The following is a 24,543-nucleotide window of genomic DNA, read 5'->3' on the forward strand; positions in this document are numbered from 1 at the left end:
GACAAACCGAGCCCAACGGTCGCGAACGCCAGAGTCGTAGCAAAGGTTAAGCACAGATTCCACTTCTAGGGATCGGGTCCGGTGGGGAGCCACAGCCCCTCATCCCTCCCCGAGGCTTTAAACAGGAAACATAATGCTGATGTGAACCGGGTCCAAGGAATTTAGTGGCAGAAGACTCTCAGGGGAAACGCAGATCCAAGCCTTATTTAGGCCCCTGGCTGGGGACAGCCGCTGGCTTTGTAGCCCCTGCTGCGGGTCCCGACGCCCACCAGTTGGAAGCCTCCCAATACGTCGTTTAAAGTGGCCAGTGAGACAACTCCCGCTGCCCACTCCCTCGGGATTCCACCGGGCCCTGACCCGGCCTTTATCTCCACGGTCAGCAGTCGTGGGGGCTTCAGGAAAGAGGACAAAGGCCCGGTGTCACTACGGGCGGGGGCTGGGTTTCCTGGCTCTCTGCTCACACAGCCTTTAGCGGTTGTTGGGGGGGGGGTAAAAAATGTGTTGAATTTCCTTTTTTCTCCCCTAGAACAAACAAAAAGCAAAAGGAATATTCCTCTTCCCTCCCCGTCCATAGAGATTAAAGTTTCCTGGGATCCTGCCCTTTTTTTTTTTTTTTTTTTTGCCTGCCTAGACAAGTAGTTTTCCTTCGTACACAAGGGAAAATACTGCGAAAGGTTTTATTTTATTCGATTTGATAGTAACATCACTAAGGACAACCCGGCAGGCTGAGGTCCCAACTTGGAGAATCCGAGTCCGCCTCCCAGGATGGCTGGAGCTTTGGCGGCCACTGACTTGTGCGTCTGGCGCCTCTGGGCGCGATCAGAGCCTCCTGCACTTCCTCCTGCCACCCCGCCGTCGAGAGCACCCTGTGCTCAGACTGGGCGAGTCATTCTCCCTCGAATTTTGTTTAGAGCTGGCAGGAGGGGCTGAGCCCACGCCCAAGGATCTGGGCTGGAGGTGCCGCCGACAGGCCAGAGAACGAGAGGCTAGAGGTGCGGGCGGCCCAGGCCTGGGTCTTCCCAGCGGCTGGCCCCGCACCGCCCTCGCTCCCCACCCGCGGGCGGAGCCTCTGCCGGCTGCAGCTCGGCCCAACCCGCTTCCTGCGTTTGCCCCGCAGGTTTCCCGTTTCTCCACAAAGGCCTAGGGGAACCTCGCCCACAGGCTGACCCCCGCAACCTCCCGCCCAGTGGCTGTCTTCTGCTTTTCTGAAAAAGAAAGAAAAAAATTCAAACAGTCCCTCGGCCCCGAGGGAGGCGCCGGAGGTCTGGGGGTGCCTGCTGGAGATCGGTGGCTGTGGCTGGGCCCAAGCGCCTGGGTCCGTGCCGCTTTGATTTGCGGGTGAGCCGGCCCTTTCTCAGAGAAAACCTAGTAAACCCGGGAAGACGGGTTGGGGGAGACCCCGACTGGGTCCCAGTGCCCACCGTCTTGTGCGTGCAGAGTTCCGGTGTTTACTGCGACAGCAACAGAGTGCACCTCACTCCCGCAGCCACGGAGTTAGGGCAGGGTGGATGCAATCGCGTGGGCCTGGACCCGGGCTCTTGGGGCGCGCGCAAGAGTGGCCGTGGCCGTGGCCGTGGCCGCGGCTGTTGGGTTAGGATGTCGAACCCTCAGAGTTACTACTAAAGGCTTTTCCTTCTTTCCTTTTTTTCTTTCAATAGAGGAAGGGTAACCATTATTGAACAACTACTATAAAATGGGCACTTTAACATTAGAACATTTATTTTGATAATCCCAATATATATACAATTATTTCTATTTTATAGATGAGAAAACTGAATTTCGAATGGATACTTTGCCCAAGCTTACAGTTATTACTGGGGTTTTGGCTTCATAGCAGTTCTTCCTGGCTGAACAGGCCCTGTCTTTGCCCCATCCTGCACAGGCCACCTCCTAGGAGTGACATGGTCCCAGAACAAGCTTGTCACAGCTCATCAGCAAGCATCCTATGCCAAAAACAGCCCGCACAGCTGCAGTTTCTGTGGCACAATGTGCCCGCAGCTCAGACCCAGACCTGTGCTTCTTTCTCCTCCCAGCAGGCTCCCCTTTGACCCACGAAGCTCCCTCACACATCAGGGAGCAGGGCCTGTGCCACCCTAAGACTGCAAGCAGGCAACTAGGCTCAGCTGCTCTCAGGTCTCTCCTTAAAATTTCTGAGGATGTTTGTCCCATAGATAGTTGGATGGCCTCTGGCTGGCCCTTATCTTTTCTTAGGACCTCAGGTTCCTCACATGTAACGTAATTTTGGGTTTGTGGGACCAAGACACTCTTTTTCTGACAGCCTGGAGCCTTCTCTCCAGAAAGCAGAAAGTTGCTAAGACTACTTGGTTTTAAGAATCCTTAATTTCTGGTTGTTCTTAAGGTAGAACTGGAGACATGAAGGGCACTCCCGCAGGCTCCATGCCCTGGTCTCCATCACATGGGAGAGAGGTAAGAGTTTTTGGTCCCGTCCTTTCGTACCAGTCCCATAGGCTACTCCAAGGAGCAGGGGCTGCCACACAGTGTCAGGGCCCCAGGGTCACCACTGGGTTAGATCCACAGAGTGGGGATAGTGCAGGGCTCCCGAATCTGACCAAACCGATTCCTGGCCCCAGACCTCCATCCCGGAGGCCAAGAGCCTGGCCAGTGATTCTGGTGCTCCAGGCCTTCATAAAGGGAAGAGCTCAGTAGAAAGCAAATTGTCTTAGGCCCGACCCAGATTTCTGGCCCATCCTTTCCTGCCTGTTAGAGGGCATGAAGCCTATGTCTGCCCCCAATTTCCACCCACCACTAGGGGGTGCCTCTTGGCCCAACTTCTAGCCTTGGCTTTTGGTAGACCTGAGCAAAGGCTGGATGCACCTAACCTCAGGTGAAAAGTCCCTTCTGCTGGGACACTGGGCAGTGAACTCTTTACTGATGATAAGGAAACAGGCCAGTGACACCCTCTGGAGTGCGGTGTGGGGCCATTCCCAGAACTCCCTAGGTCTCTATCCCACAGTCCCTTGGTGCATGTACTTCACTGGAAAATAATTCACCCAGTCTCCCTTGAGAACAGGACACCCACTCCCCAAACCACTTACTCTGACTGCGCAGTTTTAGGAGGGCAGAGGTGACTATGAGAATTGGTGTGTAAATGTGAGGAGGGGGCTCATCCCATCAGCCGTGAGTGTGAGGATGTTTACACCCCACTCCATACTCTTCCTTTATTCAATACCATGTGTAGTACTCATTACCCAGGACATTCAGAAATTGGCAAGGAATTTGTATCAAATTCTATTTACACCATATTTACAGCATACACTGGCAGACATACATACTTACACCAACGTGGGCTGGCCATCTAGACCAAACTGTATGCTTAGGCATAATTGCTACATATCAAAAACTCTCCGAAATACTTTTACCCTTTCTTAGGGAATTCCTTAAATCAGCTTCTTCAACAGAAACTCAAAAGTGCAAAGAGGGAGAGAAGAGAGAGGAAGTGAGAGATGAAGATAGTCTGCTATTGCCCCAAACTTTTAGCACTGGGGAAAATGACCAAAATTTAGAGCACTAGAGAAACCTATAGGGCTGGAATTAGACAGATGTCTTCCCGTGGGCATCCATGGGGAGGTGGGGTATGATTTGGCCCCCTTCTCTCACCTCCTCCAATCCCTGTGTAGACCCAGAAAGCCCCCACGGATTCCTTCATTTCGTCCTCCTTACTTGGTGAGGCTGCTGCTCTCCTTCCAGCCTTGGGTGCCTCTTGCCTTTCAGTTCTCAGAGGCAGAGTCTCTGTCCTGTATTGCTGGCCCAGGCCAACTTCCTCACCTCACTGGAGGTAGGCTGCTACCTGCTCACCAGGGCTCTGTCGGGAAGGCTTCCCTCCCCTGCTTTCTCTTTTCAGGAGAGCAGTTAGGGGAACACTGACAGCCAGCCTCAGAACAGGGAGCCTCTGCCAGATGAAGCAAAGGCTCTGTATGTATTTTGTTATCATTCAGCAAACCAGGAATATACACCCAGACCATAACTGCACACATTACCAATGAGGTATAAATGCAACATACACTGTGGTCCCAAAGTGTTAGCCATATGATTACTACAATGCCACAATCAGGGGCGGGGAACCTGTGGCCTTATGGCTACTTGTGGCTCTCAAGATCCCCAACTATGGCCCCTCGACAGAATCCAAACTTCACAGAACAAATCCCTTTATTAAAAGTATTTGTTCTGTAAAATTTGGATTCAGTCAAAAGTCCGCACTCAAGGATCCAGAAGGCCACATGTGGCCCTCAGGCCACAGGTTCCCCACCCCTGCGAGGTGAATGACAGATAGATACTTCCTATCCTGTCACCAATACACAACTGACACTGTGCACACACATTTGCAGCAGGTACAGACTACACAACTGCTCATGGGATACATGTTCACACCACAGAAAGCACAAACAGACAAGCACACAGCAGCACTCTTTCTTTTCTGCAACTCGCCTTAGCCAGCCAGACACAGTGTAGCAGTGGGGCACCAGAAGCACCCAGACACCAGGCCTCACCAGCCTCTTGGGCTTCCAGCCCCAGCTGAGCCTCCCTCTCCAGCCTGCTCATGCTCGTTCCTGGCCAGCTCCAGTCTCATTCTGAGGGTGATGCCACTGAGAATCCCCATGGCCGTGTCTTCCATCTGCTCTCTGTCCACAGTCTGGGGGTGGGAAATGACTCAGGGAGCAGGGGGCATCCTGAGCAGAAGCCACTTCTCCTTGGACTCAACTACAAATAACAGGGCTATCATCCTGAGGTTTCCATGGTCTGACCATAGGTCAGGGGAAGCCTTCAGTGCTCCCTGCCACGCACAACCACATGCCGAGATCTGTGCCATTGCTGTCCAGGGTAGGAGATGGAGGGGGCCGTGAGAGACAGTGGCTGGGCATGAGGTCTAGCCCCAGCTGCGCAGCAGCCTGTGAGAGCAGGCTGATACCTGTCATCCCACCAGAAGACAGAAGGCTGATCACCCCTAATCTGCCTGGGGGAACAAGACAGTAACTGTGTCAAACACCCGTGTACATGAGCAGAAGGATGAATCTTAATTCGTTATTTGAAGATCTCATTGAAGGAAAAGAAAGAAAAAAGATTCAATTTCTGCAGCCATGCAGTATGTTCAATCCTCTGTGGAACCTCCAAATCACTTATCCATATCTTAAGGTAGGTGAATTCTGATTATTAAAAATAATAAAGCAATCAGTCACTTGTTGCATTTGTACATAGGTTTGCAGCTTACGGCATATTTCCACAACCAGGATTTTATCTATTTGGAATAAACCCTTTAGGCTGTTATATTTGACTTGAAAAATTTAAAAGTATGAGAATAATAATGAAAACACAGCCCATACACCTAATACAATTGTGTAAGAGGTAAAATACAAACTTGCACGGATGCAAAAATAGAACAAGTCCTACCTTGTGAAAGTCGCACCTTGTGAATGAACCACGGCAGATAAAGTCTCTCTGCTGAAGTTAAACAGCCGCAACACAGCAGTGATGACACAGAAAACAAACGATCCCTGGGAAAACAAAGCGGCAGCGGCAGCCACAACGCCCCAACATCCCCGTTGCCCTAAACCTTTGTTTGGCTCACTCTGAAAAAAGATAAAATTTTGCTGAAAATCTCCCTCTTTTAAACTAGCTGCTGAACTGACGCGCAACGGAAATAATACAAGTCCGTGCTAAAAGATAGAACAAAAAATTTATTCGAAAATTGACAAGGCAAAAAAAAAAAAAAAACCAACCCAAAAAACCAAAACAAACAAATAAAAAACAAACAAACCAAAAAAAAAAAAAAAAACCAAAACAACAAAAGTGCTCTAGTTCTCTCTAGCAAATTTGGTCCCCCAAACGACAAACTACAGGACAACCAGGTCTAGGGTTTTTTGGCCAGCCGGCTCCCGGCTACAAGCCCGCGTTGGCCGGCCGCTGCCGGGTTTCACATTTCTCTTTCGGAAGGTGGGAGAAGCAAGATGTTTGAAAAACAAAAACCAGGGAGGGACTAACCATTCCTGCAGCGTGTGTCTGGCAGGCAGTGATCTCCCGGCATCGCGGGCTTGCATCGGAAGATCCGGGAAAATTTGTTTCTAATTATATTTTCAAACCGGGAGAGAGGGAAACTCCCCCACTTCGTAGATGAAACCACCTTTTACCGGGTATATTCTCCTACATCTCAGAACACAGCTTTTTGTAGGCCCGACAGGAACTCTACTGCAAATCTCCCAGAAGCGAAGACGAGGAACACTAAAGCTTTTGATTTTCACCTTTGGCTTTAGCAAATTCCAAGGCCACATACTTCCCCGGTTTCCCCGGTGAATTATTTTTCTTAAAAATTTTTTTTGGTTATCTAAAAAAGCCCCACCGATCTTTTAAGCAAAACATTAGCCAGCCGCCGGGCCTGGAGGTGCCCGAAGCCCCGGGATGAAGAGCGGAGGAAACGCAGCCTTCCTCCGTGCGCGGATGTGGTGGTGTACACCCGAGCGCAGGCCGCAGAGCCAGGCTGCCCCGGCTCCCCGCTTGGTCCCAACCCCCGCCCTGTCCTGGGGGTCCCCACGGCAAGCCGCTTCTGAACAGCTCCAAGAGGATTCGCAGAGCAAACAGACATGTTCGTCCTTCCCTTTCTCCGGCGGCGCGGGTCCCGTTGCTGGTCCAGCCCGGCGCTTTTAGCCAAGGATTGCGCGGCAGTCGGGCGGGGAAAGCTGAACGTGAGCGCACCGACCTGTGGGAGAAGGCCTAGGGGTCTGCGCCGCCGATGCCCGGCTGCACATCGGCCCGGGGCGCCTTCTCTCCGCGCGGAATTTTGGCATAGAGTGTCCAGCCCAGACGCTGGGGCTCCGAGAAGAGACGGAGCCTGTAGAAAGAGCGCGGAGAGGCGGCTTCAGGCCGGGGGAGCGCAAGGGCATACAGGTCAGGGAGGCGAGCACAAGAGGAGAAGCGGAGGGGACAAAGAGGAGCGAAAGGAGCTAGGGGAGCAAGGAAGCGCAGAGGGGCCATGGGCGCTGGCTCAAGAGGCGGCCCCAGCGGGCACGAGGTCCGGCTGACGGCGGTGGCTGCAACCAGGGCGGGCATCGCGCGTTCCTGCATCCTTGCATCTGTCCGCGCCGGCACGCGGTGGGCTCTCAGAGATCGAGGCGCGAATGCAGCGCGCTGGTCTTGCTGTCGTGGTCCCAGTAAGAGCAATGCATCATGGCGAGCTCGGGCTGCCGGGCACAGGCGAACTGCAGGCCGGGCGCACTGGTGGGCGCGGGCGCCGGGGGCGCGGCGGTGGCTGGACTGGCGGGGCTGAGCTGGCCTGGGGGCGGTGCGGTAGCCCCGTGGTGCGGCGGGGCCGGTGGGGGTGCGGCGGCTGCGTGCAGATGGTGCGCGTGCGGATGCGGATGCGGGTGCGGAGGAGGCGGGGGCGCGGCCGGCGGGCCTCCTAGGCCGTTGTAAGAGTTCACTACGCCGGGGGGCAGCGCCATGCTCTGCACGCGTGAGTACGGCCCGTACGAGGCGGCCGGGCCCGCCAGCCCCTTGACCACAGCAGCCGCGCCAGGGCTGCCTGGACCCGCGGCCGCCGCCGCCGCGGCCGCAGCTGCCGCGGCCGCAGCCATCTGGCAGGAGGCGTAGGGCATGGGTGAAGGCGGCTGCGGTAGCGGCCATGAGTTGTTGAGGAAGCCTGACTGCAGGTACTTGGGGGGTGCCAGGTAGCCGTAGCCGTCGGCCCCTGCGCCCGCCACGCCACAGCCGCCCGCTGCGCCTCCGGCCCCGAAGAGCCCCTTGCCGGGCTGGAAGTGCGCGGGCGGCGGCCGGAAGGGCCGCTTCATGCGGCGGCGACGCCGGTAGTTGCCCTTCTCGAACATGTCCTCGCAGGCCGGGTCCAGCGTCCAGTAGTTGCCCTTGCGCTCGCCGCCGCCCTCGCGCGGCACCTTGATGAAGCACTCGTTGAGGCTGAGGTTGTGGCGGATGCTATTTTGCCACCCCTTCTTGTTCTTCTCGTAGAACGGGAACTTGGCGATGATGTACTGGTAGATGCCGGACAGCGTGAGCCTCTTCTCGGCGCTCTCGCGGATTGCCATGGCGATGAGCGCCACGTACGAGTACGGGGGCTTCTGCGCGGGGTCGGGCTTCTCCGGGACTGTCCCACCGCCTCCCCCGCCGCCCTTGCCGGGGCTCGGCGGTGGCGCCTCCGGCTCCTTGACTGTGCGGCCGGTCTCCGGGGCCAGCAGGGCCCCCGCGGCGTCCTCCGGCTCGGGGTAGCTGGCCATCATGACAAAGCCGGCGTGCCGCTGCAGGGCCGCCCCTCCTCTCCTCTCTAGGCACTGGCGCGGTGAAGAGTTGGGTGCAGAAGTCCGCTCGCGGCCGAGTCTCAAACTTCTGGAGACTGCGGAGGCCTCTCGCTGCTCTTCTCTCTTCTTTCCCTCTTCTTTCCCTTCCCCTAGGGAGCGGCCGGCGGGAGTGGAGCTCAGCCTCTGGCCATGGGGAGTCCGCCCAACAGAGAGGGGCTCCGGCGCCGCCGCCCCTCCCCGCCCAAGCCAGTCCCCGCCTCGGTGGGTTTTGTTTTTTGCGCTCTTCCCCTCCCCCCACCCCCCGGTTTCCCTAAGCACGACCCGCGTCTCTGGCGGAGCTGCCTCCTGGAGTCCCTAGTGTGCCCGGAGCCTCGCTCTGTTCTGATTCGTATGGGCTCCGCCGAGTTCCGCTTGCGTCAGGCGCCTTCGCCCCTATAGCGGGGCGGCCAGCCGCGCACGGGCGAGTTCATCTCCAAGTCACTTTTTGTAAACGCCTCGCACAGCCTGGACCGGCCTGCCCCCACTCGGTGAGCCTCGGGGACCCGGTCGACAGCCGGGCTCACGCTCTCACGAGCCCCTGAAATCTTCCGGTGCTTGCTCTGAGGACTGAGCCGGGAGATACCGAGGGCTCCGGGGGGGCCGCCCGTACCCGGCCCGCGAGCAGGGAGCTCGGGCTCCAGCGAGGAGAGGCGCTCCAAGCCTCCTCGCAGCTTTCAGGTGAAAGAAAACGACTCCTTTGCTCTGCCCTTTCCTGCTGTCTTGGGGCTAAACTTCTAGCTCCGCGCTGGGGGAGGGGCGAGACGGCAAGGGGGCCGGACCGGGGTGGGGTGGGGAGAGCTGCTCTGTAGCTTTGGGAAAATCAGCCCAGAAACGCGTGTCACTGAACGAAGAAACCTCGGCCTGGCCTGTCCCTCGCGCTCTCAGTGTGACTGGGCCAGAGTGGAGCCGAGGAGAGGATCACTGGGAAGAGAGGTCCAGGGGCGCCGCCTGAATCGCTTCTTCCTTTCTGTACGTTGCGGGTGGATCTAGGAACCAGGCCACTCCTCAGAATCCACGTTGTGATTCTACAGGCTGGAGTGAGGGTTTCGTGTGTGCTTGAACAACACCAAGTAGAGGCCCCTCTGCTCTTGTGTGAACACAGGCGAGGATGTTGCCTGGGGCTTTGGGGGACTGTATATGTGTGTGCACAGGTGTCACATCCGGAAATCATGGGGAGGGTCTGTCTCTGAGGCGGGTGAGATGCCAGCTGTCCAGGTGCACGTGTGCTGGTCAAAAACACAGGTATGCACATGTGCAAGGTGTGATATTTGTATTTACGAGGTAAAGCATATTCATACTTACAGATACATAATGATATATTTGTATCAAATATCAGAGTGTGGTTAGTGGATATAGTACCTACTCTCTTCTCTTTTATTCTCATTTTTCCTTTCTTTTCTTTCTTTCACGATTCTTCTCTTTCTCCTTTCTTCCCAGTATATATATTATATCACAGCCTGGGAAGAAAAATAACAGGCTGAGGGAGGCACTCATTCAGATCTCTCTCATGATGACACATTTGTTCTAGTCTTTTCTCCAACGGCTCAGGGGTGAGTTCTCACCTCCCTTCAGCAGAAGTGTGATTGGGACCCAGTTAGATTATACGTACAGAGATTGTCTCAGGGAAAAATCAGTGCTGGCAAAAATAAGTCAGGTGTGTCTTTTAACAGTGCCCTTTAACTTAGCCCTAACAAAAAGTCTACAATCATAAAGTGTGAGAGAGTTGGCCAGTGTTTTGAATCCTTAAGCCCCAAACTCCTTGATGCTGAGGAGGAGGGGCCAGGATCCTTTGTGGAGGAAGGTGGACTGAATGGTATCATGCAGGTGTGTGTTAGTGATTGGCATGTGTGGCGTGGTTGGCCCAGTGCCTGTCACTACCTCTTCCTCCCAGGCTATGTAGTCTCTGAGAGTTCTCCTGAAGCCTGAAGAGCCTTCAGTAGCCTGTGGCTCCAGCATTCACAGGCCACCTACAAGTGCTGTCTGCTTCTCACCCTGGACTCTGATTTGCAGAGATGAAAGGAAGAGAGACAGGGTGATGGGGCTCTTTAGAATTCAGCATCTTGAAGATGACTCCAGGGAGATCAGCAGGGCAGCCCTGGCCTGGTCTCAAGGCTCTCCTGAACTCAACTCAGTAAATACCGACCTCCACTCCTTATTGAAAATATCCCTTCTAAGGCATAGTTATTGGGAGGAAAAGAAAAAAAAAAAAGCAAAAAGAAAATATCCCAAAGTAGGTTGGTTGTTTTTTTGGGCTGTCTCCCACTGCTCCCAATGTACATGGGGCAAACAGCACTGCTTCAAAGTCTCTGTGGCTGCTTCCTGAGCGGCAGTGCAGGTGTTTTTTTTTCTTCCTTACTCCCATCGGTGCCCAGGCTATGGGTGGGAGTGGTGAGTCAGGTTTGGGGCTGCTGCGGATTGGCCCCAGAGCGCACCCTCCCCGAGTGTCTAGGCAGGGGGAAAAACAGCTGGGTCTGGTCCCATCCTGGTAGGGGCTGCTCTCTCCTTTTCTCTCCTTTTTTTGCCTGACCACCCAGGCTGGCTCTGTGCCTCCCTTCCTCTCTTTCTCACTCTCTCTCCCCTTCACAGGCATTTCCGCTGCTCAGCCCGGCAGCAGCCAGGTGTAACAGCATTGTTGTGTGTGTCATCACTTCCCTGAATTCCACACTCAGCTCCCTTTTCAGCCTTTAAGGAGCATGTGTGTGTGTGTGTGTGTGTGTGTGTGTGTGTGTAGGTAGGGGGTGGGAGTAAAGGAAGGAGTTCCTTGAAAGGATTTTCTGAGTGGAAAGGAGTCCTGATCTTGCCAGATATTGATTTCTGACTGTCCTTTCGAGAAACAGAACCCGCAGCTCAGATAAAGGAGATGCCTGGTGTGCGGGCTGGAATCAGTCTCTCCCCATGATGTGCCTTCACACGGCTGTCTAGCATTCGAAAAACAGGCAAAACAGGCAATGAAATGCGGGGCCGGGGAGTGTGGTGCAGTGATTATCTCCAGGTCCGCTCCAGGCCTTGGGGAGAACCAAGGGGCTCCAGACTGGAGGTAAAGGAGCGGAGGGAGAGGGTAGAGTCCACTCCTTGTCGCACCCAGCCCGAGGTGGGTGAGGCGGGCGCTCCAGGAAGCCGTGGGGCGTGCCTTGGTTTACTTTTCAACTTTCTTCGGCAGGCTGGGTAGGGACCCGCTTCCTGGCAAGATCGGGATCCTGTCCGACAGAGTATATTTTGTCGAGGCTTTGCGGACTCCAGGATCGTCCCCTTTCCCCCGCGGCATTGCTGCAACGCAGTGACCTCCGGGCGGCGCCCACCTCCAAGGGCCGGGATCCCGAGCCGGATGGGGCTCTCCGTCACTTCTGCTCAGGTTTTCCAGGGTCCCGCAGCTGCAGCTGACTAGCCACCCGCGCCTCTCGCCGACTGAGCGCAGCGCTGCTCCTGCACCTCCCGGCAGACTGGCCCCGCGCCTCGGGGTCCCGACAGCCGGCGCGAGCCATTTACTCGACTCTGCTGGAGCGAGACGCTTTTCTCCCCAGGGCCGGGAATCCTGCAACAGCGGCGGAAGCTGCCCTCGCCTCGGGCTCCCGGCGGCCCGGTCCTGCCAGGGAATCGGGGTAGCGGCTCCAAGGCAGGCATCGCTTCCCTAGCACCGCTTAGCTTGGTCAGGGCGGCTGCAGGCTGCCTGAAGCAGGTCCCGCGGTCCCCTTTCCTAGCGGGGCCCTGAAACACCCACGGCGTCTCACTCCTGAGCGGGGAAAGAGGAACCGAGCCTGCTGCAACCCTCCCTTTATGGGTACGGCCACTGCGGCGCATGGCGGGAAAAGAGAAGCTTCAATGTGCTTATTAGTACATCCCCGCACAACTGCACACCTCAACAACTGTCAGCACTCCCTCCTGTCCCACCCCCACACCTACACCTCAAGGACTCCACGTCCCTTTGTTCAGGTCACGTTCCTCCATCCAATTCTTTCTTTCTCTGTCTCTCTCAGTCAACTCCGAATCCCTTCTAGTTCTCCTTTTCCCCACTACTCTCTCACACTCACCTCCTGTACATACTAGTTCAGATCCTGCACATTGATGGAAACATGTCAGACTGATGCTGGGACTCTAAGCCTCTTCACACACTGCACACCTGCCCTCTCATGACCCAGAAGGACCTCTTGGCTCCATGTCTTCAAGTCTGACGGAAGCCGGTTTATTCTCTGATGTTTTTGGCTTGTGGTTAGGGTGACTGGACCACTACCTGGGTGTTCCCATGAAGGGGTTACTGCCCGGAGTTCCTTTGAGAAGCTCAGGCACAGAACATGTCCCAGATGCACTTTAACACACACAGGCCACTCACACAGGATTCGTCTCTGTTTTGCAGCAATGCTGAGCTCGCAGCTCAGACTGACAGGCTGCAGCCCCAGGGGCTTGCACAGCTCTTGTGCACACACCCACACAACGCCAGGCCCGCAGCCAGTGGGTATTAGTCTGCCTGGTTGGGATTAGCAGAGTCATTTACCCAAATATGTGCTGGGGAGAGAGTAGGGGAGTGGAGAGACAGAAAGAAAGAAAGGTTGAGAAAGGGAAAGAAGAAGCCACTTCCCAGTCTGGGGAAGAACTCACAGATGAGAGCTGTTTCCAGTTGGTAAATGTCTTATGGAACTCCTCCCTCTCTCTCCTGGGAGGGCTGAGAAGTAGCAGGCCAGTGCTCTGGGCTTCTCCTTACCTCACCGATGTAATGTTGGGTTGTAAGTCCACCAGCACCTCTTTGTCCTGAGGAGTGTGCGTCCTACCCTCTATCAGGCAAACTGCAGGGCAGTTGTAGGCCTGTCTCATGATTGAAGCTAACTCAGGGAGAAAAGACAGAGAGGCCTGGTTCCTGGGCCAAGTGAGGGCCTCCTGCCTCCAAAAACCTCTGGGGTGCACCCAGAGAGAGAATTCCAGGGTGGCAGGAGCTGCTGACCAGCTTCCTCTGATATCCTCAGTGACTTTAATGGCCCGAATCCATTTTGTTCAGCCCCGGACAGTGAGTGCCTTGCCACTGGGCCCCAGACTTGTTTGGGAGAATGAGGTGTTGTTTAAAGTTGCCTTTCTCCACATCTAGACTATACAGCTTGATGTGTTTTTTACGTATAATGCACTATGTAACCACTACCTGGATCAAGATATGGAATCTTTCTGTTACCTCAGAAGGTTCCCTGTTGTCTTTTTCCAGTCAATACCTGTCCCGAAAGGTAACCCATATTCTGATTTTTATCACCATAAGTTAACTTTGCCTGCTTTGAGTTTCATATAAATGGAACATCTTGCATGTACTCTTTGGTGACTATTATGCATAACATGTTTTTAACATTCTCTGGTTTTGTTGCATGTGTCAGACATTCATTTTTTATTGCTGTGTAATATTCCACAATTTGCTTATCTACCCACCTATTGATGGACATTCATTTCCAGTTTGGGGATATCATAAATGAAGATCCTGTCCACATTGTTGTACATGTCTTTTTGTGAAAGGCATTTCCCAAGTCTTGAGTGAATATGAGGAGCAGGCATATACTTAGTTTTAGTAGATATTTCCAGTTTCCAAAGTGGTAGAACCAACTACAGTGATATACAGATACATAGACATGCTATAACAGGGCCTTTTCCTTATAGACAACGTTCTTTAAAGACCACTATACACCTGCAGCTATTATTATTATTTTAAAGTAAAAAATAGCTATCCTTTATTAAGTACTTATTTTGTACCAGGAACTTGCCATGCATCATCTCATTTTATTTTTATGAGAAAGTTGAGGGGCTGGTACTATTCTCATTTTACAGAGGAGGAAACCAAGTCTCAGAGAAGTTGAGTAACGTGCCAAAAGCCCCTAGCTAATAAGTGGCAGCTTGCCTTTGGAGCCCCAAGTTTCACCTCTGTGTGTGTACCTCTCTTTGTCCCTGCAAGGGCAGGAAGTCCTTCCTTTCATCCGACCAAATCTGGCTGCTGGTTAAGAGATCCATTTCCTGTTAGCCTCTGGTCCTTTCCATGTGCCTTCTCATAGCCAGGCTTGAGATCTCTGCACACACACATGTACACAGTTTCTCTCCCAGTGATGCATACTCACTGCAAAGAAGGGAATGGGAGCCAATTTAGTGAAAACTTCAGGGCTTACCAAGTCCTGGCTCAGCAACCTGGTGGTGTCCCTCTCAGGGAATTTGCAGAAGATTGGACCAGGGATCCATCTGTTTCTGGATGCTGTGGAGGAGAATTCAGAGGCATTCTTTCCCTGGGAAGAGATGAGAATTTGGTTCTTCTCCCAGCATGCTGAGCCAAGCCCACGATTGGCTTGAAGGACATCAGCCTGGGGCATCCCTCTGCAGGGTTTGTCCAGGGATGTTCAACTTGCCTTAAAAGAAGGTAGTAGCCTAGAGATGTACCTTGCCCTGGAAAGTGGTAAGTGGGGGAGGATGTGCGTGGTATGAGCAAGGAGAGAGCAGGAAGTTGGGGAACTGCATTTCTGGACAGAGTGCTTGACTGGGCCCTGTGGGAAATGGTCACTGTTGGGTAGGAGAGCCAGCATCCTTCTCCTTAGGACCACGTGTTACCAAGTCTCCAAGCCCCTGGGCTTGACGCAGAGGAGTGTGCCACCCTGTGGGTAGACACCATATGTGGGCTTTACACTCTGTGCAGCTGGCTCCTCCTCAGGCCCCTTTGTAGACTAATTGAGACTTTACTGGGCTCTGGGTTTGTAATTGCTGACAGGCTGCTGTGGTGGTACAAGCAGGTTTTTTTTGGGGAAGTGGTAGTCAGGATTTTGGGGCCTTGGGTAGGGACAGTCCAGGATCCTGATGTGCCCTGTTACAGGTACCTTCTTGGCCCTGGCCTTTTGCTTGGAGGCAGCACTTCTGAGGAACAGGGACTGGCAGCGTGTCTGCACAGGAAGGGACCCCCCTTGTGTAGGTGATGGGAACTCAGGTCCAGAAATACGCAGAGGCCACAGAGGTAGTTAGTGCAGATAGAAGAGAGGTCTTGATGTCTGGTACTGCCATCTGTGCACACCATTGTTGACAGGGCGGGAGGCACTACGGTGGAATGGCTAACATGGACCTCTGTTCCAATTTTTACTGATATCAGCCTTGAAAATTTTGGAACCTTGCCTTGCTTCAGAGTTTTAAAATTTCATCATTTTTTGAATAGGCAATGTGTTCACATAGACCAAAATTTAAAAATATAGAAGGCTTGCCGTGAAGTCTCCCTCCTACTTCTGTCCACAAGTCAGCCTTCCCACGGGCAGCCAGTGATCCTGGTTTCATGTATATCCTTCCAGAGTTGATGCACATACAAGTGTAAACACGTACATTCTCCTGCACTCCCTCACTTTTTGCCCATGGCAGCAGCTAATGCACAGTGTTCTGCACCTTAAAAATATTTTCATATTGGCTGGTCCAAGTGCAGGGGTGTTTACAACTAATTGATCACAACCAGTTACAGGTTCCTTTGTTCCTTCTCCACTCCTGCTGCTTCACTTGACCAGCCAAAAAAAAATTTCTTTTTCATATCAATGCATTCTCTTTTTAGAGCATAATATTTAGGTTGTTTCTGATCCTCTGCTTTTATAAGCAATACTGTACTGTATAATTTTGTCTATACCTAATTTTGTAGTTATGTGCATGTATTTATAAAAAAATTTCTAGAAGTGTAAGAGTTGGGTCAAAGGGTACATATGCTTATAACTTTGATAGCTTATGCCCAATTACCTGCCTTATAGATTGAAACAAGATATGCTGCTGCCAACAGTTTATGGCACTCCTGTTCCTCACAGCCTCACTAACACAGGTCTCTCTTTCTTTCTTTTTCTTTTTTTTAAAGAGACAGGGGTCTTACTATGTTTCCCGGGCTGACCTTGAACTCCTGGGTTCATGTGACCCTCCTGCCTCAACCTCCCGAGTAGCTGGGGCTATAGGTGCACTTCACTGTATCCAGGAGGTCTTTCTTTTCAGGAAAGAAATCTTACAGATATAGTTGAGGACCTCTCTGTTCCCTTCCTTTACCCCTCTCTGTCCCTTTCTCTCCTGAGGTGGTCACCATGGTAAATTTGGTGCTTAATATTCCCGTATCTGTTTTTGTACTTATACTATTATACAAGTGTATCCATTCCTAGACAATACTTGGTATAGTTTTGTTTCATAACTTCATGTAAATGGTATCCTGCTGTTGAAGAAAGACACGTGCTTGGTTTTTCATTCAACCTTATGTTTGTAAAAAAGTTCCTGGTTAATACGCAAAGACAACCTCCATTCATTTTCCCTGTGTCACATCGTACCATTGTATGAACACACTGCGGTTTATTTATCCATGTTCCTGTTGAGAGACGCCGGGTTATTTCCTGTTCTTTACTATTACCAGTAGTCCTGCTATGGAAGTTCTAATGCATGTCTGCTAGTGCTTATATGCCACAGTTTATCAAGAAGTGGGACTACTGGACCGACCGAAGGTCACAGGCATTTTCAACTTCATCAGTTATTGCTGAGCAGAGGCTCAGCGTTAAAACAAAGAACGATGCCTACACCTCAGGATGTCAATACTGGTAAGTGGGATGGCAGAGTGGGAGAAAATGTGGGCTGGGTTCCCAGAAGGTCGGGACTTAAATCCTGGCTTTGTGATTTATTAGCTGCATGACTTTGGGCTCACCCATTATCCAGACTTTCAGTGCCTCAGTTCCCTTATTTACAAAATGGTGATGATATTAATAGTTTCTGGGTTGCAGAGTTCTTGAGAAGACAAATGAGATAACTATGTGAAAAGATTTAGTATAGAGTATGCCATAAAGGAAGCACTAAAAAAATCCCAGTAACTATTGGTAATATAAAATTAATATAACTGTTAATATTAATATTTTATTATTAATATTATTACATTGTGTCTTTAATCCCTTTTTTTAAAACCTGTTATTGTGGCACATTTCAAACCTATAAAATAGGAGAGTACAATGAACCTCCATCTGTTTTCCTCTATAGCCCCACCCATTTCTTCACCCCTCCTCCACTAGATTATTTTGAAGCCAATCACAGACATCATGTCTATTACTTCATTTGTAAAGATTTCAGTTTATATCCTTAAAATATAGACACTTAAAAAAAAACATAGCTACCATACCAGCATCGTACCTAGAAATCGAGAGTGATTTTTTAGTATATGGAATACCCAGTTAATGTTCAAATTTTCTCAACTGTCTTAAAAAGATTTTACAGTTGGTTTGTTTGAGTCTGTATCCAAATAAGATCTATACATTACATTTGGCTAATATGTCTCTTAACTCTCTTTTAATCTATAGATGCCTCTCCTCACTTTTTTTCCTTCTTGCAATGTGTCTGTTAAAGAAAGTGGGCCACTTGTCCTATAGAGTTTCTCACAACTAGGGTTTTACTGATTGCAACCCCGTGGCATCCTTTAATGTGATGCTATGTCCTCTGTATTTCCTGTACATTGGTAGATCTAGAAGCTTGGTTAGGTACAAGTTTGTAATTTTGGCAAGAACACTTCACCGATAGTGTTGTATAGTTCCATCAGGAGACGGTGGTGCTTGGGTTGTTTCTCTTTTGAATTTTAACAGCCAGTTATGATCGATGCCTAGAGCCATTATTCATTAGGGTTTGCAAAATAGTGATATTTTAATTCTATCATTCCATCTTCATGAATTGACTATTCTATGAAGAGAAAGTTTTCCTTATCAACCATTTGGTTGCCCTGTGGTAGGGCCCATGAAGGATTGGCAGGATGAATGATGGACTCTACTTACATTTAATGACAATGACAATGGGACTCCAGGGGTCACTTAGGAAATGGCTAATTTTATGAGTTCTGAAAGATATTAGGCAATGTCTTTCATCCAAAAGCAGAAAGGAAGAAAAGAAAGAATGAATGACAAATGCACGAACTCCCCATCACATCATTTGTTTTTTTACATACATTTGTTGAACCCCTTTTCTGTGCAGTGGCTGCTCTGGGTGTAGGGATGCAGAAAGGAGCAATACATGATTTTCACCCACAGCGAGCTCCGGGTGACAGGTATGCAGCCTGTACACAGCTCTCCTAGCCCAAGACACAGGTGGCAAAAGAGGGAAGAGGGGGAGAGGAGGGATTTCACGCTGGGTAATCTGGGAAGGCCTCATTGGGAAGGGCCAGTCCCCCAGGAGAGGCCACAGTAGGGCTGAGCTGCCCACCAATGCCAGTGCAGGTGCTGAGCAGCATGTCATTGCTTTAATCAAGGGATACTTTCAGCTGCATACCTGAAAGATGCCCAGGTATGTGCTAAGTGCTCTGGCAAATATAAGAAAATACCTACAGTACTTTCTGTCCTTGAAGAGTTTTCTTCAGTCTGACTTGGAAGAAAGCATGCACATGACCCACAATAGATCATCAAGCATTGGGTGTAATTTAACAGATTTCCATAAGTGTTTACTGTATGCCAGAAGCATGGCTCTGAAGGTGAGCTGGACCTGGCCACGACCCTCAACAGGCCATTTGGCCATCTCCGCATATCCAGGTTCTGGATGCTCTATCCCTGTACACGCCTCCTTTCACCTGGAACTAGGGGTGCATCCTTGGCCATGTGGGCCTTCAGGCTGCCCTGCTGGGCATGGCAAAGGTGACTCGCCTATCAGCACCTTCTCAGCTGCTTGCTGTTCATCCCTCAAGTCCACTCAAAGGTCACCTCTTCTTGGAGGTCTTCCCTGGCGCAATCCTGTACATCAGCAGATTCCTATGGCACCTCATCTGTACTTCCTTTTATCCCAGCAGTTATTGCCCTGGCTGTAATTTATTTATTTCCCTCCACTAGACTGTAAACTCCCTGTGGGCAGGGACTGTGTTCTTATTCATTTTTGTATTCTTAGTGCTGGTGTATAACATGTCTAGTGGAAAATGTTTGTTGAATGAATGCTCCGGATTTCATATTTAGAGCTTCCTTCTTTTAGGTGAAGATTTAGTCTGGTAAGGGATTTAGGCATGCACTTGTTATTAGTCATTGACACTTTAGTATGAATCAGTCTGGGTTTAATGATAGTTCTGTGAGAGGTGGAAACTGGGGGCGATAGGGAATCCGGGGCAAATGGCAGGGGTCCACATGTGTGTGTTCGTGGGTAGTGATGCATCAGCGTGAAGAGGACTGGGGAATTCAGGATGGGAGAGGGCCTTGGGAGGCTAAGGCAAAGGCTGCGGGCAGTCCCACCAGGTTCTTGGGTGGAGTAAGGAAGGCACAGTTTTCCCGTGTGCCCGGCCTGACACACGCTCAGGGTGTAGGACAGTGACAGAGCGTGACGCGCCCCTCCGGGCCGGAAGTGGAGGTCGCCCCAGCGTAGGGGGCTTCCTCGCTCCTGTACCGGGCAACTTCCCACGGACGCCCGGCGGAAGCGGCGGCCGGGCGGCGGTCGGGGCCAGGGCCCGGGACAGGCGAGTGTTATCTTTCCCGGGGCGGCGGTGCAGGACGCCCGCGGGGAGTCCGAGCCCCGCACGCGGGGGCTTCCGGCCCGGCATCGCCGCGCAGGCGCGCACCCAGGGCGGCTGCCGGGCCTGGGCTCCGCACGCCGGTCGCCTCGCCTTCCTCCTGTCTTCTTGATGCCCCCAAGCATCAAGAAAAGCTGCTGGCTTTCCCGCGCAGCAAGACCCGCAAGCTGTCACTGCCACCGCTCTGCCAGGCCCTGCTGCGGACGCCTGTTCCGGGACAGGAATGAGCTATCTGCCCTGCGATGGCAGGACTGACTGCAGCTTTACTGTGGCCGCTTCCAGAGCCGAGTAACAGGGGCTTCTACGGCCAAAAGAAGGCATAGCTAAGGCGGTCTTTAGGCAGGGACAACTTTGGGGACGAGGTGAAGTCCCGATGGAGTGAATGCCTGGTGTGGGGATGGCTGGCACATTCACTAAGGACAGGCAGGACTGCCCTGGCTTTAATTCTCTATGAGAAATGGGTGCCCACGGGTCCTGGGCCTGGACAAAGGTTTCTGGGACGTTATTTGTGCTACAAACATGGTCTTTTCTTAATCTGAAGAGTATATGAGTGGAGTAACACGATCATGCATTGGGCATACCCCTGCTCACGGTTGCACATACACACTGCAGACTTGTGTGCCCACACATGCACGCACAATTGTGCACACAGATAAACGTGTGCTTATGTGTGCATGTGTGCACCGCCCCCCCTTTTCTCTCCATGTTGAGTCTTAGGAAAACTCCACATAGAATGCCTGTTGCATGTGGCAGTCTGTGGTTACCTAATGCTTACTGATATTTCTCCATTTTGCATATCTGGGAGGGGATTTCTGTTAAGATCTCACCAGATTTTCTTCGCTCCTGGGGCTTTGGGACAGATGTTTGCAAACTTTAAACTATACCAGCCTTTTGGAAGGGGGAAGCTTCTACCACATATGTGAGTTTACTTGAGATTGTCTCCCAAAGACTGCCTTTAGCTACCACCCGTGGTCGGTAGAATTTGGTATTCATGCATTCAGGTGAACATATCTGGGGCACCTCCTCTGTACTGGCCCTGTGCTAGGCCTTGGGATCTGGAGAAGAGGAAGGCCTTGTTCTTGCCCCTCGGGAAGTACAGTTTAGTGGGGAGTTGGATAGGTAAACAGACGAAAGCAATCTACTTTGATAAAGACTGTGATGGGGGAAGTCCTCCTGGAGGAGGTGATGCTGGGGCTGAGTCCTGAGGGATGAGTAAGAGCCAAGGAAGGTGTGGAGAAGGCATTCCAGAAAGAGGAAGCATGTGTGCAGAGGCCCAGAGCTGAGGGAAGGAGTGGTGCTCTCAGGGAGAGCACCTGTGGCTGGGTTTGGCAGTGCTCAGTGAGTGTTGGGGGGTGGACAGTGGATGATGAGGCTGCACAGGTTGACAAGGTCTGTATCACTAAGCCCTAAGGTGCCTCCTTGGGGGGCTTGGACTTTACCCTGATGCCGTTGGGGGTGTCAAATGGGAGTGAAAGAGGGGGTTTGTGTGTTAGACAGATGAATCTGGCTACAGTGTGGAGGATGGATGGAGAGGGCTCAACATGAAGCAGGGACTCCAGGTGAGAAGATGGGCCTGCGCTAAGGAAGGAGCAGGCTGATGCACAGATGGGGTACACCCTGAGAGACATTTAGGAGGTGGGATCTATGAGACTTGATGACTGGTTAGGTGTGAGAGTGAGGAAGGAGTCAGAACAACTCCCAGGTTTCTGACTTGGTCAGCTGGGCATAGGATGTGGCCATTCCTGATACAGGAAAGGCTGTAGGCACAGGTTCTTTTGGGTGAGATGATGATCTCTGGCTGAAACACATTGCTTTTGAGGTGCCTGAGGGACATCCAGGTGGAGATATCTGGAGGGCAGTTGGACATGTGAGTCTGGACTCAGGAGAGAGGTTTGGGAGTCATTAGCCTATAGATAGGACAAGATGAAGTCATTCAGAAGGGTGTGGAGAGAGAGAAGAGGAAAACATTAAAGAAAAGAGATGAGTAGAATTGGGGGACCCTGTAGAATCACTGAGCAGCAGTAGCCAAAGAAGTGGAGGAGACCAAAGTGTGTGGTGTCATGGAAGCCTTGGGAAGATAGTGGTCAGGATCCTCACTAAGACCCACATTCTCTACCTTCCCAGGCTGGGGGCGCTTTGTCCCTGCATGTGGTGATTGGTGCAGTATCTTAGTGGTGACAAAGTCTCCCCGATGGTGAAAATTCAGGTGCTGCAGTAGACTAGTTGCCAGGCAAAGGTGGGGGTCTTCTTAAGTGCTTTAAATATTCATTGTTAAAATTTATGCAACTCTTACTAGGTGTCAGTTACTTTATATACATTATCTCATTCAATCTTCAAACAACTCTTTTCATTTTTTCTTTCCTTTTTCTTTTTTTTTTGAGACAGAGTTTCACTTTGTCACCCTGGCTAAAGTGCAGTGGCGTGATCATAGCTCATTGCAACCTTGAACTCCTCCTGGGCTCAAGTGATCCTCCTGCCTCAGCCTCCTGGGTAGCTGGGACTACAGACGAGTACCACCATGCGTGGCTAATTTTTTTCTATTTTTAGTAGAGACAAAGTCTTGATCTTACTCAGGCTGATCTGAAACTCCTGAGCTCAAGCAATCCTCCTGCGTCGGCCTCCCAAAGTGCTGCTATTACAGGCGTGAGTCATCGTGCCAGGCCAAACAACTCTTTTCAGATAGATATTATTTTCCTCAATTTACAAATGAGGAGATTGTGGCTCAGAGAGGTTAAGTGTCTTGCCCAAGGTCACATAGCTAGTTAGAGCTGGAGCTGGGATGTGGAGTCAGATCTTCTTGCTTTACATACCTACATACCTCAAGTTGATGTTGTTGTTTTCTTTAACTGGCGTATGCTTTTTTTTTAGTACACATTCATCGGTGGCTGCTTCCTGGATTAGCATCTGGGCCTGGCCTGCTTGCCCACACCCTCCAAACCTCCAGGCCACGGGGACTTCAGAGAAGGCCTGTATCCCAGATTAGCCGCAAAGACAACATGGTCCTGAAGAAGAAAGAGGAGGCCCAGGCACAGCCAAGGCCTGTGATGGGAAGGGCTTCCCGAGAATCAGTGGGGAACTTCCTCCTGGGAAAGCCATGAGAGGGGCAGTTCCTCTCCAGGGCCAGGCGTCAGGGAGTCAGGGCCCCAGCTGTTCCTGCCTGGCCGCCTGCAGCACTGAGCGCCCACCGGAGACAGGAGGCCCTGCCTGCTCACGCCCCATTGTCCCAGCACCACAGTGCCGCTTCCCATGCGCCTCCTGTTTACACAGGAAGCCCTGCTCTGGGATGCCACCTCCCTCTCCTGATGGCTGGCTCCAAGCTTGAATTCCTCACAGGCAGCTTCAGTGAGTGAGGACTAGAGTAAGTTATCAATGCTCAGTGACTTTAAAAATTAGTATCGCAGAGTGGGTGAAAGCATGGCCTTGCAATGTGGTGAAATGGTGAAAGCATGCCTTGGATTTGAATTTGGGCACGCGTTAGCTGTGGGACCTGCCTTGGGTATTCATACCAACAGTATGAGTGCAGATTCCTCCTCTGTAGGATGGGGAGTGTCATGCCTACCTATCTCTCACAGGTTTTATGTAAGGATAAACAAATATGGAAGTAAAGTGCCTGGAACATACATTTGCTCAATAAATTATAGATCTCACAGTTGTGATTACTTGTTATTTACCTCCTATATTTAGTCGCACCAAATTTCAGCTGTGCTCCAAATGCAGGTGATGATTTTAAACTATGACCTCCAAATTCTGTGACACTTCTCCCATTGAGAGGTGGGGTCCCCTTCCCTTGAATCTGAGTGAGCTTATAACTACCTTGACCGATGTGATACAGCAGAAATGACGCTGAATGGCTTTGTTTTGGTTGCTAGAACACTTAAACTTGGAGCCCTGGGCCACCATGTAGGATTCTGACTACTCTGGAGTCTGGCAGGCAATGAGGATTGTTCTTCTTGAAGCACAACCAGAGGGGTGTGAATAGTTTTTTCCAGTTCAATAAAAGTTATTGAGTGGAGTTTCAAAATGGTGGGCTGAACTCGTACTGTAATTCCCTCCCTTACCGGCAAAAGATGGTAGAAAATAAATAGATAAAATAAGTACAGAATTGTACTTAAATTATGAAGCAATATTCTTGTTAGGCCAGAAATGGTGAAACAGTCCTGAAATAAAGAAGTAAATGGAAAGAGCGAGACCCCTTCTCTACTAAAAATAGAAAGAAATTGGCTGGACTACTAAAAATACATAGAAAAATTAGCCGGGCATGGTGGCGCATGCCTGTAGTCCCAGCTACTCGGGAGGCTGAGGCAGGAGGATCACTTGAGCCCAGGAGTTTGAGGTTGCTGTGAGCGAGGATGACGCCACGGCACTCTAGCCCGGGCAACACAGTGAGACTCTGTCTCAAAAAAAAAAAAAAAAAAAAAAAGAAGTAAATGGAATGTGACAACCATAAGCTGAAGTGCTTCTGAGTTGCATGCCCAAAACACATGTAGAATTATGTCTCAGAAGAGGTGTACACAATCAAGAAGCACCAACCAATAAACATTTGTCAAGTTCTTATGTGCTAAGCCTTTGTCATTATTATCTGTATATTTTTACAGCCTACAGTTACTCACATGTTTGCACTTTCTTTGCTCACCCATTCCTTCCTTCTGAGCTCAAGTTCCTTCTTCTTGCAGTACATACTTTCATTGTGCTTTCACCAAAGGTCTATGAGTAGTTGGTCTTTGATTAGATTTTTTTATTTCATTCTTCCTCTTAAATGATAGTATAGCTGAATATAGAACACTGAAG

General features: G+C 51.1%; 2 protein-coding genes across 2 annotated transcripts; one reads left to right on the forward strand and one right to left on the reverse strand.

The window, feature by feature from the left end:
* Positions 1 to 6,342: 6,342 nt before the first annotated feature.
* On the reverse strand, positions 6,343 to 8,638 carry FOXL2 (forkhead box L2). Its single transcript, XM_012663936.1, has one exon. It carries the CDS (start codon positions 8,238 to 8,240, stop codon positions 7,110 to 7,112), a length of 1,131 nt encoding a protein of 376 aa, XP_012519390.1. The 5' UTR covers positions 8,241 to 8,638; the 3' UTR covers positions 6,343 to 7,109.
* Positions 8,448 to 19,982, forward strand: FOXL2NB (FOXL2 neighbor). Its single transcript, XM_012663450.1, is given in 7 exon segments — positions 8,448 to 8,519; positions 8,697 to 8,785; positions 8,863 to 8,975; positions 10,884 to 10,917; positions 11,135 to 11,238; positions 11,816 to 12,075; positions 19,878 to 19,982. Coding segments are annotated over 7 exon segments (777 nt in total).
* The last annotated feature ends 4,561 nt before the right edge of the window (positions 19,983 to 24,543 follow it).

Source organism: Propithecus coquereli, unplaced genomic scaffold (genome assembly GCF_000956105.1).
Source record: "Propithecus coquereli isolate 6110/MARCELLA unplaced genomic scaffold, Pcoq_1.0 Scaffold12, whole genome shotgun sequence".
Classification (NCBI taxonomy): domain Eukaryota; kingdom Metazoa; phylum Chordata; class Mammalia; order Primates; family Indriidae; genus Propithecus; species Propithecus coquereli.

What these genes read in the sequence shown, in the direction of transcription:
- FOXL2 (XM_012663936.1), bottom strand. Translation starts at nt 8,240, where the DNA reads ATGATGGCCAGCTACCCCGAGCCGGAGGACGCCGCGGGGGCCCTGCTG.